At 36.0% G+C, this 20,310-nt stretch overlaps 1 protein-coding gene across 1 annotated transcript in view; it reads left to right on the top strand.

Moving 5' to 3' along the window:
- The window catches only part of LOC125232674 (neural cell adhesion molecule 2-like), a 347,116-nt gene that overhangs the window by 202,334 nt on the left and 124,472 nt on the right, over positions 1-20,310 (top strand). The window contains exon 6 of the mRNA XM_048138427.1: positions 7,179-7,330. Coding sequence (XP_047994384.1) covers positions 7,179-7,330 — 152 coding nt within the window. The remainder of the gene's footprint in view (positions 1-7,178; positions 7,331-20,310) is intronic.

Raw genomic sequence — 20,310 nt, 5'->3', positions numbered from 1 at the left:
ACTTCTCGACCGTGCATTGCTAGGTGTGACTAAGCGCTAGACCGGTCGTCAAAATTCGTTTCAATTATAACTTCTCCCAGCTCTCTCCCACTACAATCTACATTTCAATATCCGTAATCATGTGTCAAATACCTCACAAAGGCGCTTTCCGCACTAGGGCCGTAATTACTGCTTTTCCGTGACACCGTCCACGGGCCATAATTTAATTTCGCGTTGTCTGAACCTCCTTAATTAACTGCGAGTAACGAGCAGACGCAAACAATTCGGTGCATCTCCGTCACATGGTGCAGTTAAATGAGGACACAGTATTTTGTTCGATGACGTTCACACCTTTAACGTAACATCGGTGAGGAGGTAGGGCATAGCAAATGATATTCCGCTTTGTGTGGCACAGCACAGCGGATATCATCTCGCTCGAATCTAGAGCAGAGCCCAACTGGGGAAGTACCTCCACTTTACAAAAGACCGCAGCCAAATAGCACTAGACCCTACTCATAGTGTTGTGTTCCTGCCAGGCTGCCAGAGCTCAACGAGGGTGTGGTGTGCTAGTGACGGAAGGATCCACGGAATTAATTTGTTCCGTCTATTGTCCTTTGAGTCGTCGGCAACCCGAACCCTCCTTGGAACTTGTACATTCTTTTTACAAGATTCTAATGGGTTGGCAACGCGCATGTAACACGCCAGTTGAGTTGCAGGCGTTCATAGGTTACGGTGACCGCTTTCCATCAGGCGGACCGTATGCTTGTTTGCCACCGACGTAGTATTTAAAAAAAAAACATCATCTCCCTGCTTGCTAAACGCAACGCTGCATGCCTTCAAAACTTAATCAATCGGAACGAAATTTGAGAATCTGAATAACAATGAAATAATCTGTGTCGGACCGTTTAGCTTTTTTGGCTAATTGTTACCAATCTTGAGTATCACACCTTTTATTGCGCCATAATGAAAAAGGCCGTTTTTGGAAATTTTTGATTGGTTCAATTTTATTCATCAAAATATCAAAAAAAATCAACAATACGACGAAAAAATCATTGCTCTATCTTCAAAAACCAGGGAGGAAATAGTCGAGAGCGTTTGTATCGTCTTAAGGTGAATTGAAAACAGTGGTTTTGAGTAGCTACTGAAACCGTGGTTTGATTGGTATACAGTTACCCCAGGCAGGCAAGTAGGCACTATTAGTAAGTGCGATAGGGACGGCCTGATGTTTTTTTTTTATCATTTATCGCGCGACCATGCTACCCGTGCAGCACGGGAAGCATGGTCGCGCGATAGACGATAAAATAGCAGGCCGTCCCTATCGCACTATTTGTAAGTGGAGTAGTTACTTATTGACAGGGTTTAAGTTCCCGTGGTTTCTATGTTTACTTGATACAAACTACGTGTACGTGAAACGTGACTGTGGTTGGCACAAGTTGCCTCGATTCTTAAATAGGCGGATAACGTGAAGCTATATTTGAAGCAAATTGTGTGTTCTGTTCGAGATAAACTCAAAAACTACTGAACGAATTTTGATGCAGGTTTCTCTTATTATTAATACTTTCTCTAAGTAATCTATAATATAGATAGAGTTGTTTTTGAGGAAAGATTAGGTGACCTTAACACCTTTTTTTTTTTGTAATCGCTTATAATATGGACACTAGCCACTTGTATTGAAAAAAAAAAAAAAATAGGCATTTTGAGGCCGTGAAATTTTGCTATTCCGGTATTCTATTTAGATTTACGCTTTTTTTAGAATTTAGCCCTAATATCTCATTCGGTATTTGAATTTTTAGGCATTTCGGGAAATGGTATTTTTACGAAAAAGTAATTTTTTGTCATTTTAACAGTGAGAGATATTGTTATTAAGGATTTATAACACCATGGCTATTTAAAATTTTGGCGAATTAGAGAATTAGGCATTAAGCAATTTAGGTAGAATGACACCAAAGGCTCAAAGTACTGGCGAAAATTTGTTATTTACCATGTTTTCCGTTCAGGCTAGGTCATTCAGTATATTCAGCTTTATACCCCGTGCTGTCTTCTGAAACGCTGTCGACGTTTAATGTGCCGCGAACATATGAGGAAATTATTCTGACAGTTATTACGTTTTAATGGCAAAACCGCTCAGAATACAGTATACTTTATCAAAAACAATACCATATGTTTAATTTATAGCCTTTACGAGAATGACTTATGATCATAGCTGGGCATTAACTCGTTAATCCGTTAATCGTTAATTAACGAAGTTAACATTTCGATTAACGGATTAACTTTTAAGTTAACTTTAAAAAATGTTAACGGACTCGTTAACTTCCGTTAAATTTCATAGAGTCCGTTAATCGTTAATCCAGCACCCCAAGCGGCTCGCTGCGCCGCGAAAACCACGTTCTTACTGCTACTGTAAAAGCCCGTAGTACGGCAAAACCTAGGTTTTATCGGTAAAAGCAGATCCGTCGGTTATAAACAGTCTAAAGACCAATTGGCGACTTTGGATCACTTATTCGAGATCTTCTAAATCTTATTAGGCGTGCTAGATCGATTACTAACCTGGGAATAGAGTGCAATCATCAGGCATGACAGACATATCGCGCAACCGACGCATTGACGAGTTAGAGTCCGGCGCGGGCCTTAGATTACTCTACCAAGTTATCGTGGTTACTCTACCAAGGCATCGAGTTGTCATCTCAAATTTCAATCTGAAGAACCGACGCACCACGATCGCGACCGCATGAATGACCCAATAATTACCAATCCGAAGTAAAACCTAGGATTTAGCCAACCAACGGCGGTACACGCCCGAAGAGACCGAAATTATTACATTTCGGTTTTTTACCGATTGGCGTCACAGGTTTTAATGGTTTTTGGTGGATACTTAGTAAATAGAAATACATAATACCTACAGTGGAGTCCTATTTTTATGACGTGTTAACGGATTATCGATTAACTTTAACTTCCGTTAAATCTACCGAAATGTATCGCTTTAACGATTAACGAAGTTAACTTTTTAAGTAACGGATTAACTATTATCGAAGTTAACTATTTGATTAACGGTGCCCAGCTATGCTTATGATAACGGTTAAAATAAATGAATATTATATTTAACGTTTTGAAAACGTTTCTTTTTTTTGTTTTTTAGGATTCCGTACCAAAAAGGTACAAAAGGAACCCTTATGGCGACGTTCTGTCCGTCTGTCTGTCTGTCTGTCTGTCACATTTCTAAATATCTCGAGAACTACTTATGCTATCGATTTGAAATTTGGAACAGTTATAAACATTTTGAACCTCTACAAGCTGATAGTATTATTTAAAAAAATATATTAATTATAGAAAAAGGCCAAAATGGAAGGGGGGGCAAACTGTAAATGTCAAGTTACTAGGTCAAGTGGGGTATCTTTAGAAAGAGCTAAAATTGTTGTAGATATCAAAACTATTTTTTATATTTTTTTGTTGTGGAAATAAAAAGAATTATGAAGGAAAATGTAATAAAATACCGTCCCCCCTTTATCTCCGGAGTTCACCAACAAAAAATTATGATTCTTTTATGAAATATTGCTTTTATGCTAAATTTTACAGGAATAATAAAATCGTGTATGTACCATGGAAACTTTTTTTTAATTCGCAAAAAACTTTTCAGATGTTAACTTTCAATTTAACCACCCTTGCGGATTATATCGAACTTCAAATTATACGAGATTATACTTAAAAAAAATCTCTTTTAAATAAAGAAAAAACTGTCCAAATCGGTAGAAATTATAAAGAATTATCTCTGAAAAACTAACATACTAAACAGGTCGCGCAGATTAGTTAGCGAAATCACCGAGAGATGGCGCTGTAGGTACTTATGGGACCTATAGGTAATAGTCAAATCTTTAAAATTATACATATGAGATACATCAGATTATTTTAACTTTTGTAAGTTTGTACGGATACGGAACCCTCGGTGGGCGAGTCCGACTCGCACTTGGCCGGTTTTTTTTTCTTTTCATTATTCTTCTTTATGGTCGGTAAATTCAAAAATACCGCAAGCTATAAGTTTTAAAGTTTAGCCGTTTCACATGATAGTTGACAATAATCATTGATGTCATAGGTATACACCGTGTTTCACTTAACACTAAAAACCTGAAAACTGTTTGTTCAGAATCGAGAGTAGAATCGATTGAGCTATATCTTGATGGGGGTAATATTTTTTGTTTTAATTTGTATTATTAGTTATTGTTTACGTGCCCATTCTACAAATTCGTAATACAACATTGTGCATATCATATTGTTAGAGGTTGTATACCTTTTTCAGTATTTAAGGGTATTAATACTGGCTGGTTACTTGGACGATTATTTTTTCCGCTACGAGATAAACGTTGTGCGTCAGTTTAATTTTAAAGTTTATCATAAGTCATAACAAATTGAACTCGTACCTAATTACAACCTTGTCATTTTGAATGTTAGGTTTAAATTTGCTTACTGCGTCACCTGTCCAATTTGAAGTTTACTGTGACACAGGTTAAAGTGGTTTACAGTGACATAGCTGTCTATTGGTAAACCTTATGTCGTTGCAGTAACATACACAATTAAACAGTTTGAAGGTTTATGATGGTAGCTAGCAATTATTTTATTGAGTGTAGAGTTAAAAGCAGAGTAGAGCTGCACAGAAAATTAAAAATTCAATTAAAAAAAAAAATAATCATCAGATTAAAAATGAACATTGTAGATACGTTTAAAAAATAAAAATCAGTTGGGGTGTCTGAGGTTTTGAGTGATACCGGAAACACGGTGTATATGTTATGGACCAAGTGATTAATAAGGGCAGCATTATGTATAATGCCCGGACATTATGAATAATGCCTAGCTGTATTGGTATATACCATAGATCAAGCAAACGTATCTACTTAGCGTGTCAAATGAACTCAGTAAAATCCACTGAGTTGTCCGTCTTTACTCGCAGCGTGCAGCTTTCGGACGTCAATTTTTGTAAGTTGAAGTCAACAAAAACATTAAAAACCGGCCAAGAGCGTGTCGGGCCACGCTCAGTGTAGGGTTCCGTAGTTTTTCGTATTTTTCTCAAAAACTACTGAACCTATCAAGTTCAAAACAATTTTCCTAGAAAGTCTTTATAAAGTTCTACTTTTGTGATTTTTTTCATATTTTTTAAACATATGGTTCAAAAGTTAGAGGGGGGGGACGCACTTTTTTTCCTTTAGGAGCGATTATTTCCGAAAATATTAATATTATCAAAAAACGATCTTAGTAAACCCTTATTTATTTTTAAATACCTATCCAACAATATATCACACGTTGGGGTTGGAATGAAAAAAAAATATCAGCCCCCACTTTACATGTAGGGGGGGTACCCTAATAAAACATTTTTTTCCATTTTATATTTTTGCACTTTGTTGGCGTGATTGATATACATATTAGTACCAAATTTCAGCTTTCTAGTGCTTACGGTTACGGAGATTATCCGCGGACGGACGGACGGACGGACGGACAGACAGACATGGCGAAACTATAAGGGTTCCTAGTTGACTACGGAACCCTAAAAATGCCTCGATACGTGATATTTAATTGCAACAACACAAATATTATGAACATTCAAGGGCCTGATATTTAAAATCACGGGCAAGTAACAACTTCAGTACAAAAACTGACACGCTCGGTCCCTATACAAATAAATGAACTAGTTTCTTCTATCTAAATCTAGTTCTGTCTTAATTTTCGATTTTTGCATTTAAACCAAAACACTTCCTGGATACTATACTAAAATAGTATATCACGATACAAGTGCGGAAAAGGAATGCGATACGAGTGGCGATAAATCGATACAACTTACGAATTCATCCTCGCACGTGTATTGTTTGATGTTTTAGTATAAATGTATACTTTGAAGTGTGGACTTTGAAGATTCGACACAGGCACATAAAATACTACTTTGCGCACCAGTGCGAGAAAGTAGCATGTGAGGTAAAAATATTTAGAAATTACACGGACAGTGTTTTTTTAATATTATATAAAGGACTTGGGAAATTTACTCGTACTTCGTTTTCCTTTTATGAATATTTTTAATTATAAACATTTGCCAAGACACCGAAAAACGTTTTAAGGTATTTTTATTAAGCGTGGTTTTATTTTATGTATTCAAGCTCCGTTTTCTTGGACTATTTCAATTAACCAAAGGCCCATTTTCCGCAGAAATATCTTTTTCTCAAACATGCAATGAAATATTGTCTTTACGTTCCTTAAAATGGGCTGGGAAGTATCGCTTTTTGGGCGCAACAACTCGAGAGGACTGTAAAGGGATTTCATATTATTTTTCAGGCCTAGGCCTGCAAAGTAACTTTTTTTTATAAAATATTGTCCTTTAGAGCATTTTTTTTTTAATTTCATAGTATGTTTGAGAAAAGCACTATACATGCCTCGGCGTGAAAACGGATTCCCGGCCTCGTATCCCTATCCCCACTTGGCTTGGTATATACCCACTTGGCCGGAAATCCTCATTTTCCCGGCCTCTGATGTAATGTACTATTTATTTTTACCCTGTTCAGGAAATGGAATGTCTATTCAAAATTATGGATATTACAGAAATCGAAAATATAAATAAATGTAATGTTTATTCATAATTTGCTACGAAATATTGTACATATCCTGCAGTAGATGTCTAATGTTGAAGGGACTTCTGAACTGTGTCGGTGTGTTTCTTTATTTTGGTGAGAGAGGGACATCAATATTGATGATGATGATTTAAAGCTCGGCCACACATGCGCGTTTTGAGAGCGTAGACGGAGCGTAGGCGGAGCGTTAGCGGAGCGCAATGATAGCGGTGCGCCGGACGGACGCTGGCGTTGCGAACTAACGAGCGCGGATTGCGAGCGGATTGCGCGCGGATTCCGAGCGGAATGCTACGCTATCAAATCGCTTTATGTGTGGCGGAGGCTTTAAGCAGTTTCTCTGATCGAGTGATATCGCCGCTTGTGGCTATAAACCCGATTCGTGATCGGTATATCTACCATATCTGTCACAAATAAAACTAAAATTAGAGTCCGCACGAGTGCAATCCTCATTGTGCCTTATTGCCCGTTATCAGCCACATACTGAATAAATACATAATTATATGGCCCTTTTCGAAACCCCATTATCCCTAAATGCTGATTATTAAACAAGAAAAAACTAAACAATAACTCCATCCTAACCACACCAGTTGGTTCCAGTGCGTCCCCTTACGGCGGTCATCCTGAACAAAAGCGGTCAGCTCCGGGCTGACCGGCCTCAAGAAGTGGAATGTCATTCGACGGGCTCCAGACCTGAGGCTGTGCTGACGTGGTGGAAGGGAGGACGGCAGATCAAGAGGGGAGTTAAAAACGTAAGTGCCTTTAACTACCTTAATACTTTAGTATTTAATAAGTAGCGTTCATCATTTGTATATTTTATTCAAGGCGACCATAATGTTTAAAACCTAACCACAAACTATTTTTTTATTAAAAAAACCCCAATATTGTGGACCGATTTTCAGGAAACATGGCTAACAACACTCCCAACTAATTCAGATTTCAAACAAAAAAAAAATATAAGTCAGTTCATCAGTTCGGAAGCTACGATGCCATAGACATACACACACACAAACAGACAAAACGACGGACAGACACATCAAACTTATAACACCCCGTCGTTTTTGCGTCGGGGGTTAAAAATCGGTCAATACATAACATGTGTCCTGTCACGGTCGCCATGTACGGACCGCGCTGAAAGTATTTATATCAAACAAATGTTAGGTTCGAATGGAACTGTAGTGGATAATACCCGATTATAAAGTTGTATATATACTTGAATATTATAGTAAACGAGTACGATTACTTACCACTGAATATGCTAAACAGACATGAATAATGCGCATATTGTTATTAAACTTGTCAAAAAACTGTAATTAAAATGTGACCTTGATGTAACTAAGTTATGATTTGCCTAACAATAGATAATGCTCCGCTTCGGGGCTAGCCACAGACAAAACAATAACTGATAACCTAACCTAACCACAAAATTAAAATTTTGAAAAAACCCCCGACCGCGACCTAGTGGACCGATTTTCATGAAACATGGCTAAGAATACTCCTGACTAACTCAGCTTTCAGACAAAAAAAAACTAAATCAAAATCATGTTCATCCGTTCGAGAGCTACGATGCCACAGACAGACACACACAGACAGACAGACAGACAAACAGACAGACAAACAGACATACACACAGACAGACACGTCAAACTTATAACACCCCTTCGTTTTTGCGTCGGGTGTTAAAAATGACATAGGATGTCATTCTTATATCATCAGTGTACTGACGAATAAGGCTGATATATATAGGTTTTACATTTACTGCATACAAAGTTTCATTCGCTTAAACCTTTTAGTAGTTTGTTTCAAATTATCCTACTGGGCGAACTTACTGAATATACATATTATGTTGATTTTAGCGAAGTTGAGACACGATGTTATGTTGATATTTGCCCCGTAGAGGTTGTATAATGAAATAGTTGTTTGTATATAATGGTTCTATTATTCCGTAGAAACCGGAAACTTTTGGTAGATACTTTAGGTAACGAGCATGTTTGTGAAAAATAATATTTTCACAAACATAAGAAAGAGAGGGAAGCCTTTACCTAGCTGAAGGACACAACAGGCTAACAAATAACAAATAAATATTATTTTCCTCGCCATTGCGATGTATAGAGGGAACTACAGAAACGTTGTGTTTTAGGCATAGTCTGTCAATCTGATTATGATTCGGTCAAACTGTGTTTTTTGAAAAAAAAAAAATCCAAATAAAAATAAATGCAGTTTGATACCTTAGGGCAGCAATTCTCAAAGTGTGCTCCGCGGATCCCTAGGGCTCCGCAAAGCCTCTCTGGGGGCTCCGTGTGAATTTTGGTTACCTGATATGCAACTACAACTCTCTTCCGTAAAACCAAATATTTACCAATTGTTAAAAAAAAAAGTTTCATGTAATACCTCACTGTACTATTATGATTAACTGCAATAAACTATTTTTTTTAACCCCCGACTCAAAAACGACGGGGTGTTATAAGTTTGACGTGTCTGTCTGTGTGTGTGTCTGTCTGTTTGTCTGTCTGTCTGTCTGTGTGTGTCTGTCTGTGGCGTCGTAGCTCCCGAACGGATGAACCAATTTGGATTTAAGTTTTTTTTTGTCTGAAAGCTGAGTAAGTCGGGAGTGTTCTTAGCCATGTTTCATGAAAATCGGTCCACTATATCACGGTCGGGGGTTTTTTCAAAATTTTTATTTTGTGGTTAGGTTATTTATTTATTTAATTTAAGGGCTCCATCAGATATTTTGCTTTCTAAAAAGGTTCCATGGGAAAATAAGTTTGAGAACCGCTGCCTTAGGGTAAGGTGTTTTGCGCACACTGGCGTCCAAATTCAGGCATAGTATCAAAAAATCCCAGGACTAAGTAGTCGTCTCTTACGTTGTAAGTTAAAATGGTGCTGTCAAATACCCCCACTAAAAGCCTTTTGCCGAGTAGTTCCAAGTATTTGCACACACTGCGTAACTGGCTCCCACATGTGTTTCATGATTCATGGATAAAACTTTTAAGTTAACTTAACTTGAAAGCAAGTCTCGCTATTTCGTGTAGTTTTGACTGAGTTTTAAATACTTTCGATAGCGCAAACGACACAGAAAATGACAATTAGTTTAGGCATGGAAGAGGGGAAGAGACCTTAATAAACGGTTATAACGGGTGGGCCCTGTAACAAAAGCAAAAAAATTAAAATGACTTTTAAAAATTACTTGTATTTTGATTTTTGTCACCCTTCAAAGTTTTTCCCAACGCCGTGGCTTGCGTGGGCGACGGTCGCGCGATGGTCGCGCGACGGCGATGCGACGCATACGAAATCTAACCTTATCGATATGGAAGTATGAGACGCGACGGCGATGGTCACGCGACGGTCGCTCCGTCCGTCCGTCCGTCCGTCCGTCCGCGGATAATCTCAGTAACCGTTAGCACTAGAAAGCTGAAAGTTGGTACCAATATGTATATCAATCACGCCAACAAAGTGCAAAAATAAAAAATGGAAAAAAATGTTTTATTAGGGTACCCCCCCTACATATAAAGTGGGGGTTGATTTTTTTTTTCATTCTGACCCCAACGTGTGATATATCGTTGGATAGGTATTCATAAATGAATAAGGGTTTCGTAAGATCGTTTTTTGATATTATTAATATTTTCGGAAATAATCGCTCCTAAAGGAAAAAAAAGTGCGTCCCCCCCCCTCTAACTTTTGAACCATATGATTAAAAAATATGAAAAAAATCACAAATGTAGAACTTTATAAAGAATTTCTAGGAACATATTTTGAACTTGATAGGTTCAGCAGTTTTTGAGAAAAATACGGAAAACTACGGAACCCTACACTGAGCGTGGCCCGACACGCTCTTGGCCGGTTTTTTTTTTATTCTACTGATGTACCATCTATTTTTGTGTTTTTCTTTGTGTAACTGGTTTTAGGTGTAATCAGTATCTAGTGCCTTAAATGTTTAGAGAGTAAGTTTTTCTTGTCACGTAGGTTAAGGCGCCATATGTAGAATGGTTTATACAATAAATGATTTTTATCTTTATTTATTTATTTAAACTTTATTGCACAATACAAAAAAGTACAAATGGCGGACTTAATGCCGGATGGCATTCTCTACCAGTCAACCATGGGCTAAACCGAAAGACTAAGTAGGTGCAGGGTCCAAGTATAGTTAGCGTGTAATCTTTATCTTTTATCTTTATGAAAATAACCGCGAATCATTCAAAACGCTCATTAGATAAGTATATTGTTTCACAATAGGATATACAATTTGTCATTTATATTAAAAAAATACAAAAAGATGTAAAATAGTCCACCGATGGCCGGGTGGTCTAGTAGTAAGGACGATAGCCGCGCAAGCCATATTCGATTCCCGGGTCCGGTCATCGGTATTCACTTTTCACTTCTCCTGAAGTTTTTGATTGAAAATTTCGGTCTACAATTTTTTTTCTAGCCATTTTTGTGTCCCACTGCGGACAAAGGCCTCCTCTTTTTTCCGCCACCCAACACGATTCGTATTCCATCCATCAGTCTATGATTAACATTATTTATTTCCATTATTACTTTAATAGAATATTCCAGGAATGAATACTTAATTAATTCCAATAAAAGCTATGTGTTATTCTGTTCTGTATCAAACTAATTTAATTAATGTTATGTAAAACTCGATCGCCCTAGTTTAAACTGAACTGAAAAATATCCAGTTAGTAATTGAACGAAGAGCGAATAATCAAATTCGTTAGTTTTATAGGTCTCACTCAGGTGTATGTGAGTTTTATTAATATAATTTTTAAGAAAAAAAAACCGTCGCCTTTCGGGTTCTGGTGAAAGTTACTTGCGAATGTTGGATTATGTAGAAATGTGTAGGTATTTTTTAAAACTGCTTTTAATGCTTTAATTATTAGATGGCAACACAAATGAATATACGTATAACGTTAAGGTTTGAGGAGTTTCCTCAATTCCTCATGAATCCGATTATATTATAAGAAATCGAAGCTTGACAAACTTTGACTTGAAAACTCAATATGCTTAACAAACATAACTAAATAAATGTCACTGTTCTGAACTTAAATGCATACTTTTCTTACAAAAATACCAAAGTCACTTATGAGTGTGCTGTTCAGATTTGAGGAGTACGGTTCTGACTATCATCAGCAGTTCCACTGCACCAAATGTCACTGTTCTGGACGTAAGTGCATGCTGTTCTTATAAAAATACCAAAGTCACTATAAGCGTGCCGTTCAGATTTGAGGAGTTCGGTTCTGACCATCATCAGCAGTTCCACTGTACCAAATGTCACTGTTCTAGACGTAAGCGCATGCTGTTCTTATAAAAATGGCAAAGTCACTATAAGCGTGCCGTTCAGATTTGAGCAGTTTGGTTCTGGCCATCATCAGCAGTTCCACTGCACCCAATGTCACTGTTCTGGACGAAAGTGCATGCTGTTCTTATAAAAATACCAAAGTCACTATAAGCGTACCGTTCAGATTTGAGGAGTTCGGTTCTGACCATCATCAGCAATTCCACTGCACCAAATGTCACTGTTCTGGATGAAAGTGCATGCTGTTGTTATAAAAATACCAAAGTCACTATAAGCGTGCCGTTCAGATTTGAAGAGTTCCGTTCTGGCCATCATCAGCAGTTCCACTGCACTAAATGTCACTGTTCCGTACCTAAATGCATGCTGTTCTTTTAAAAACACAAAAATCACCATATGTATGCCTTTCAGATTCTAGGAGTTCCCTCGATTTCTCCAGGATCCCATCATCAGAACTGGGTTCTGAGAAAAATGGGACCAATCTGTAGGCATATCAAAAAAATTAATTATCAAATACATTCAATCAAAAAAATATTTTCAAAATCGGTCCAGTAACGACGGAGATATCGAGGAACAAACATAAAAAAAAAAAACATACAGACGACTTGATAACCGTCCTTCTTGAGAGATATGAGGCGACGGTTAAGAATAACGGCCCGCCCCGGCTACGCACGAGGATTGTATTTTTATAAACCCCCGACACGTTGGACACACGCACGCACACACACACACACACACACACACACACACACACACACACACACACACACACACGCACACGCGCACGCGCACGCGCACGCGCACGCGCACGCGCACGCGCACGCGCACGCGCACGCGCACGCACACGCACACGCACACGCACACGCACACGCACACGCACACGCACACGCACACGCACACGCACACGCACACGCACACGCACACGCACACGCACACGCACACACACACACACACACACACACACACACACACACACACACACACACACACACACACACACAGAGAGAGAGAGACTCGCCGGTGACTTCATCCATACCGTTCAATGTTTAGCGGTAATGTACCGTGTTGTAGTTGGCAGTAAAATCAAATAATTTTTCCCAATCTCTGATGAATAAGAATAATGTAAAACGTCAGAAACACAATCAGAAAAGCTATAAATCAGATTATTGCGATCGTATCGCTACTAGCTAGAAACACAAACTTTCGTAGGGTTTCCACGGAATCCAAATCTCGTAAGGGTTTCCACGGAAGACCAGCGTCGATATCCTTAAGTGGTATTTTGACATTAAGCTGAGTGGAGACCCTTTCAGTGACGCTAGTAGCTATATATTGGGAGTTCTGGCCCACTCCTAATGCTCCAGCTTCGCTTCGCTCGCTGTCGCAGTCGTGGTCCAGACACTCCCAATATATAGCTACGTGCGTGGTTCAGAAACTCTCAGTATATAACCATCATTTGCAACGTTGGGATAAAATATATACTCTAAAGCTTATTAAAATATACTACTGGCATATTGTCTTTCAAGTTAGTTGCACGTGTCTATTGATAATATGAAGTTTGTAAAACAGTCTCAGAAATTGCAGTTGGATGCTGTTTGTTCTTTGTCCAAGAAACGCTATTTTCGACATGGCTCACTTTTACCTGACACCATACGCTGTATAATATGCGGTCCATCCAACTGTGGAAAAACAAATTTAATTGTTGGTTTGCTGCTACATGAACAAGGTCTACGCTTTGAAAATGTTTATGTATACTCTAAAACCTTATTTCAACCAATGTACCAATTTCTTGAGCAAGTTTTAAAACTAGTTCCATCAGTTTCATTTAAAAAATATAGTGTAAATGATGAAATCTTAAGTCCTCATATAGCAAACATGAATTCCATTATAATATTTGATGATGTTGCGTGTGAAAATCAAAATAATATACGAGATTACTTCGCAATGGGAAGACATAAAAATATAGATAGCTTTTATCTGAATCAAACGTATAGTAAAATACCTAAACAATTAATAAGAGATAATGCTAACTTAATCATTCTTTTTAAACAGGATGATATTAATTTAAAGCATGTTTATGATGAACATGTAGGAAGTGATATGTCATGGTCTCAATTTCGTGAAATGTGTGCACAAGTATGGAAGATACCGTTTGATTACTTAGTCATAAATAAAGATTGTAATAGAAATTCAGGATGTTATAGAAAAGGATTTGATACATTTATAATTCTAGATTAACTTGATATATAAAGGATAGTATTACATTAAAAACTTATTGTTGAAAATGAAACCATCCAGTTCAGACATGGAACATAAAATTAACGAAGAAAAAATATTTAAACATAAAGTACTCAAATCTGCTGAAGCAGTAAGAAAAAAAGTTAAACGCATTCGTGATGTTAAAACAAACGATAATATGATGTTGGAAGCAATGTTAAAACCAATCACAGACCCACTTGGTGAAATGGTAAAAAAACATAGTAGTAATGATAATAATCTTAATATTAGTGCCTCAGATTTCGATAACGATAGGTTTAAATGGAATAAGTCGGTAAAAACTTTGAAATATAGTCCTTCAGAAGATGGGATGAAAGAAAGTTTGGATAATAAAACAATGCTGAGAAAGTCATTTGAATCTGAACCAAATTATAGTGAAAATGAATTAAATGATAGTGAATATAGTGATTCTTCATCTCAAAGAAGTGGGAACCAAAGTGATTCTGATACAACAAATAATGTATCATTTAGAACGTCAGACTCGTTTTATTCTCCTCGCGATGATCCTGCTTGGCAAAAACAATATTTTATCATGAATATTCCATTCGGTGTACGAAATGAGCGCGGAAAGCTAATGCTTGGATCTTACCCAATTTCTGTTAATGATGACAAACTCGTAATAGGTGGAGAAAGCTATTTTTTAACACGAGGCTTAAATGATTTGTTGTTTAAGAAAGTACCTGACTTAAAACTAGTAACTGAAGATGATAAACGATTGTATAAAACATTGTTATTGAAAACGAATGCACATAGACGTGACTTTGATCCAAATAAACCCATAAAAAGCAACAAGGGTATGAAATATTTAAACGTTATAAAACCCCTTTTCAAATTATCCAAACAACGCACAGTAAGTGAAGAATTATGTGTATCCGGTGAAGGTTTACCATCAATGAAAAAAGTAAAAAGAGATATTTCATATGTATATTGGGATGATCCAAACGAATTAGTAGACAGATTAAAACTGCTTATGGCATCGCGAGACGCTGGTAATACTGGGTTAGATAACGAAATCATATCCATAATTGAAGAATTACGTGAAGCAGGCTTGATAAATAATATATAAGTGAATACTCTTACCTTTCTAATCAGTCGAAGTTTGACTTTCAAGTAAAAAATGAATATAGACAAATTCGGACACCATGTTCATAAACGTTTGCGTACTGATGAAATCTCTGAGCTCAAGTACAAAGCTTTGCTTCGAACAGAAGCAGGAAATTTTGATCTAAAAACTGTTAGATTAAAAGGAGTTGTTAAACCATTATCTTCCGATGATGCAGTTAACAAACAGTACGTTGATGAATACATTCAAAACATGTACGAAAAGAAGTATATAGACTCTTTGTTTAACACAATAAATAATCAAATTCACCAACTCGTAACTCAGTTAAAACTGAACTTTTACACGAAGAAGGAGGTAGATGATATTTTAAAAAAAATAAATAATGGCAAAACAACAAATAGTGAACGAGATCCACCGGTCAGCGCGAAGAAATTTTAAGCGACGATCGGTTGTACTAAAAGAAATTGATGATTTATGGCAAGCTGATTTGATAGATTTACAAAAGCTTCATACTGTTAACAGAGGATATAAATATATTTTAGTCGTTATTGACACATTTTCAAAGTATGCATGGTGTACACCTATTAAGTCTAAAACTAAAACAGAAGTCAAAGATGCATTCGAACTAATAATCAAAACATCTAAACGGAGACCTAATAACTTACAAACTGATCTAGGAAAAGAATTCTACAATCATGAATTTGATTTCTATTTAAAATCATTAAACGTAAATCATTACTCAACTTATTCAATTAAAAAGGCATCTATCGTTGAAAGGCTGATAAAGACCATTAAGTTTAAACTCTACAAACATTTCAGTTTAGTTGGTAACTATAAATGGGTTGGTAAGCCATTAGACGATGTAGTAAAATCGTATAATCAGACCGTACATCGCACAACAAAAATGAAACCTATTGATGTAAATGTTGATAATGAAATGCAAGTATTAAAAAATATTAAAAGATCACAAGCCACTTTGTCTTATAAATTGAACAAATTTAATAAAGGAGATTGTGTACGCATTAGTAAGTATAAAAATGCCTTTCACAAAGGTTACACACCTAATTGGTCAACAGAACTTTTCACTATTACTCATGTGAATCGCACTCAACCTGTTACGTATCACGTTCAAGACCAGCATAAAAACACTATACTCGGTACATTTTACGAAGAAGAACTTCTGAAAACCAACCATCCAAACGTTTACCTTGTAGAAAAGGTTATTAAAAAAAGGGTAGAAAGTTGTATGTTAAATGGTTAGGCCTTGATGATAGCGAAAACAGTTGGATTGATAAAAGTGCCATTGTTTAATGTTATTTATATAATATCCTTTTAATGATAGTGTTATTATCTTACGGGATATGAAAGGGAGAGGACTCTTAAACAGCGCTATTAATAATTTGCCCTTCGAATTACACTTACCTGGTTATAACTATTGTGGTCCGGGAACGAAATTGCGCAAAAGGTTACAAAGAGGTGATAAAGGAATTAATGCGCTAGATAATGCGTGTATGAAACACGACATAGCATATGATAATTATTCTGATTTAGCTGGTAGACATCGTGCTGATTTAGAACTATACGAAATGGCGAAACAAAGAAGAAAGTCGAAAGATGCAGGGAGAGGAGAAAAAATTGCTTCATGGTTAGTTAGCAAAGTGATGAAATCGAAAATAAAGGCCGGTGCGGGTATAAAACCTTTTAAACGTTTTGTGTCCAAGATACGCACTGAATTAAAAAAGAAACCAAAAACAAAACGTAATATAATTGATCGAGCTCTTATTGCTGCGACAAAAATTTTCAATACCAATTCCAAGGTACGGGTACCTCGTATTATACCAATTCCAAAAACTGGAGGCTTCTTACCGCTGATACCTATTTTTGCCGGTCTGTCTGCGCTGGGATCATTAGCAGGAGGAGCTGCCGGAATTGCTAAAGCTGTAGGTGATTACAAAGCCGCCAGAAAAAATTAGCGGAATCAGAGCGACATAACAAGATGATGGAATCTATTGCATTAGGAAAAGGCTTACACATTAAACCATATAAAAATGGCAAAGGATTATGTTTGAAAATTTCAAAAAACTAAATGAGAGGTTACCCAGGCGCGCTCTTTCAAATATTGATATTTTAAAACACTCATCTGATATTCCATATTTTCGAGGAGTTTATATGAGAGACAGTTTACCAAAGAGTCCTAAAAAAGTAGAATGTGGAATTGTTAATTTGGACAGTTCTAAAAACAATGGTACACACTGGGTAGCCTATGTAAAAGATAATAATTATTGTGAATATTTTAATAGTTATGGAGACCTTCCACCTCCGCTAGAATTAAAGAGGTATTTAAAAAAATATGATATTTACTATAATTATGACACGTACCAAAAGTTTAACACTGTCAATTGTGGTCATTTATGTCTAAAATACTTAAAACAATATTGGTATAACCGTTTAAATATCATCGCACAATAAACAGTTTATCATTCTCACAATGTCTTTCACTTTGTCTATAACTGGAACATCTTCCACTCTGTTAACAAACTATTCACCAGCTCTTCAACTGGATGGTGAATATGAGTGTGGGCTATTGTATATTTCAACTTTTAATTCTATACCCAACATAGACAACAGAAATAATAAGTTATATTATGGTAAAAACAAAGTAATTAAAATTCCTGAAGGATCATATGAACTTCAAGATATTGACGATTACCTTAAAGAACATATTGAAGGATGCTCTTTTGCATTAACATGCAATAATAATACCTTAAAAACATCTATTTTATGCTCTGAAAATATTCATTTCAACAAAGAAGGCTCTATCGGTAATTTACTTGGCTTCGGTTCAGAATCCATTCAAGCTAATATATTAACCGAATCCCCTTATCCTGTTTCCATTCTGTCGACAACTATAGTACGCATTGAATGTGACATAGTGAGCGGTTCATTTGTTAACGGAAAACCTAGTCATATAATTCACGAGTTTGTACCAAATGTGGCACCTGGTTATCGGATTATAGAAACACCAAAAAACGTTATTTATTTCCCTGTAACCCAAAACAGCTTAAATACAATTACGATAAGAATTTTAGACGTTAAAAATAATCTAGTTAATTTACGAGGTGAAGAAATTCAGATATACTTACATCTAAGGAAAAAATGATAGACTTCAATAAAACTTCAATCTCTCTTAAAAAAACTATCAGTACTCATCCTGCAATCATAAAAAGAAGACCTAAAGTGAAACTTACGAAACAAAATAAGCAATTCCTCCAAAGCTTACGGCTATTAAAATGAGTATATTAAACTTAACAGAACCTTTTGTCTTTGATAATTCTATCGAGAGCTTTGAATATCATTCATATAAGCCGTACGTAACAAGTTTTAATTTCAACGATGAAATACGTATACCTATAAACCAACAAGATCTTTATGTACTACCATCAGCAAGTTCTTTATACATAGAAGGTACTATAACCGCATTCAATAGAGAAACAAAAGCCGAGGTAAAAAGTGTTCTTTTTACAAACAACCCCATACTTCATCTATTTCAAGATATTCGATATGAATTAAATGGAATCGAAATTGACAAAATTAAAAACGCAGGAGTTACAACAACTATGAAATCTCTTGTATCTATGAATGAACTGGAAGCATCTATGTCTAAGTTATGGGGATTTGATGTCAAAGGCATAAAAAACACGCAAGGTTCATTTTCCGTGTCTGTACCCTTAAACAAGATTCTCGGGTTTGCTGAGGATTACAACAAAATCATAATTAATTGCAAGCATGAACTCATTATTTTAAGATCCAATACTAATTTGAATAGCGTTAAACTAAATGCGAATGAATATATAGACAATATTACTATATCTAAAATAGTATGGCGCATGCCTCATGTTAAAGTGTCTGATCGAGAAAGATTAAACTTACTCAAATGTTTGGAAAGTGATCGTGCCATTCAGATAGCATTTAGGACTTGGGATTTATATGAATATCCGCTCTTGCCTGAGACGTCAAAACATTCTTGGTCTATCAAAACTTCATCTCAAATTGAAAAGCCGCGTTATATTATAATTGGTTTGAAAACGGGACGAAAAAATGACGCTAATAAAGACATAACACATTTTGATCACTGTAATTTGAGAGATGTTAAAGTTTTTTTGAATTCAGTCTACTTTCCGTACGAAAGTTTTGATGTTAGTTTTTCGGGTGGAAAGTTTGCTATATTATACGAGCAGTATGCGAAATTTCAGCAGTCTTATTATAACCGTCTACAAGCGCCGTTGTTAAGTCCTCAAGACTTTAAAGATATAGCTCCTTTATTTGTTATCAACTGTTCTCGTCAAAACGAAACCTTAAAAACCGGATCGGTAGATGTGAGAGTTGAATTGGATTGTGAATCTGATATACCAAAGAACACTGCAGCTTACTGTCTGATTTTAAATGATAGTATATTTGAATATAAGCCCTTAAGTAATATTACGAAAAAAGTATCGTAATGCAGCATATATTTGTAGACCTTCAAGGATTTAAAACAAAAGAAAATGAATTTATTGTCAAAGAATTTGCATACAGCACGCTAGAATACACTCAAGTTTTCTTAATAAAACCCCCTTTTCGTTTTTCTAAATTGGCGGAAAGTGAAAAGAGGCAGACAAGATGGATTGAAAAACATTTAGGTATTTTATGGCACGAAGGTTATGTTGATTATAGAGAATTTAGAAGACTTATTGATAACCATATAAAAGATAAGACAATCTACGTTAAAGGTTTGGAAAAAGTTCAATGGATTAAAGATTTATATCCAAAATGCACTATTTTAGATTTGGGTGAAAAAGATGTGCCTAATTTAAAAGAACTGTATAAAAAATATTGTACTAATGAATGTATTTTTAACTGTGTGTATCATAAAAAATCTTGTGCATTAAAAAATGTTTTATGTATAAAAAAATGGTATTTAGACAATCGACAAATCTAATTTTAATTTGTATTCAAAATGTGTTTCTTAAAATAAATGTTTGTTATTAATTATATTAGTTTTTTTATACCATTCTATATAACTACTGATAACTACCTAATAAGTTTTTTATAGTAAATGTTATATT

This window comes from Leguminivora glycinivorella, chromosome 13, assembly GCF_023078275.1.
Source record: "Leguminivora glycinivorella isolate SPB_JAAS2020 chromosome 13, LegGlyc_1.1, whole genome shotgun sequence".
Taxonomy (NCBI): domain Eukaryota; kingdom Metazoa; phylum Arthropoda; class Insecta; order Lepidoptera; family Tortricidae; genus Leguminivora; species Leguminivora glycinivorella.
Note: the sequence above shows the minus strand (reverse complement) of the source record. Positions and strands in the feature narration are given on the sequence as shown.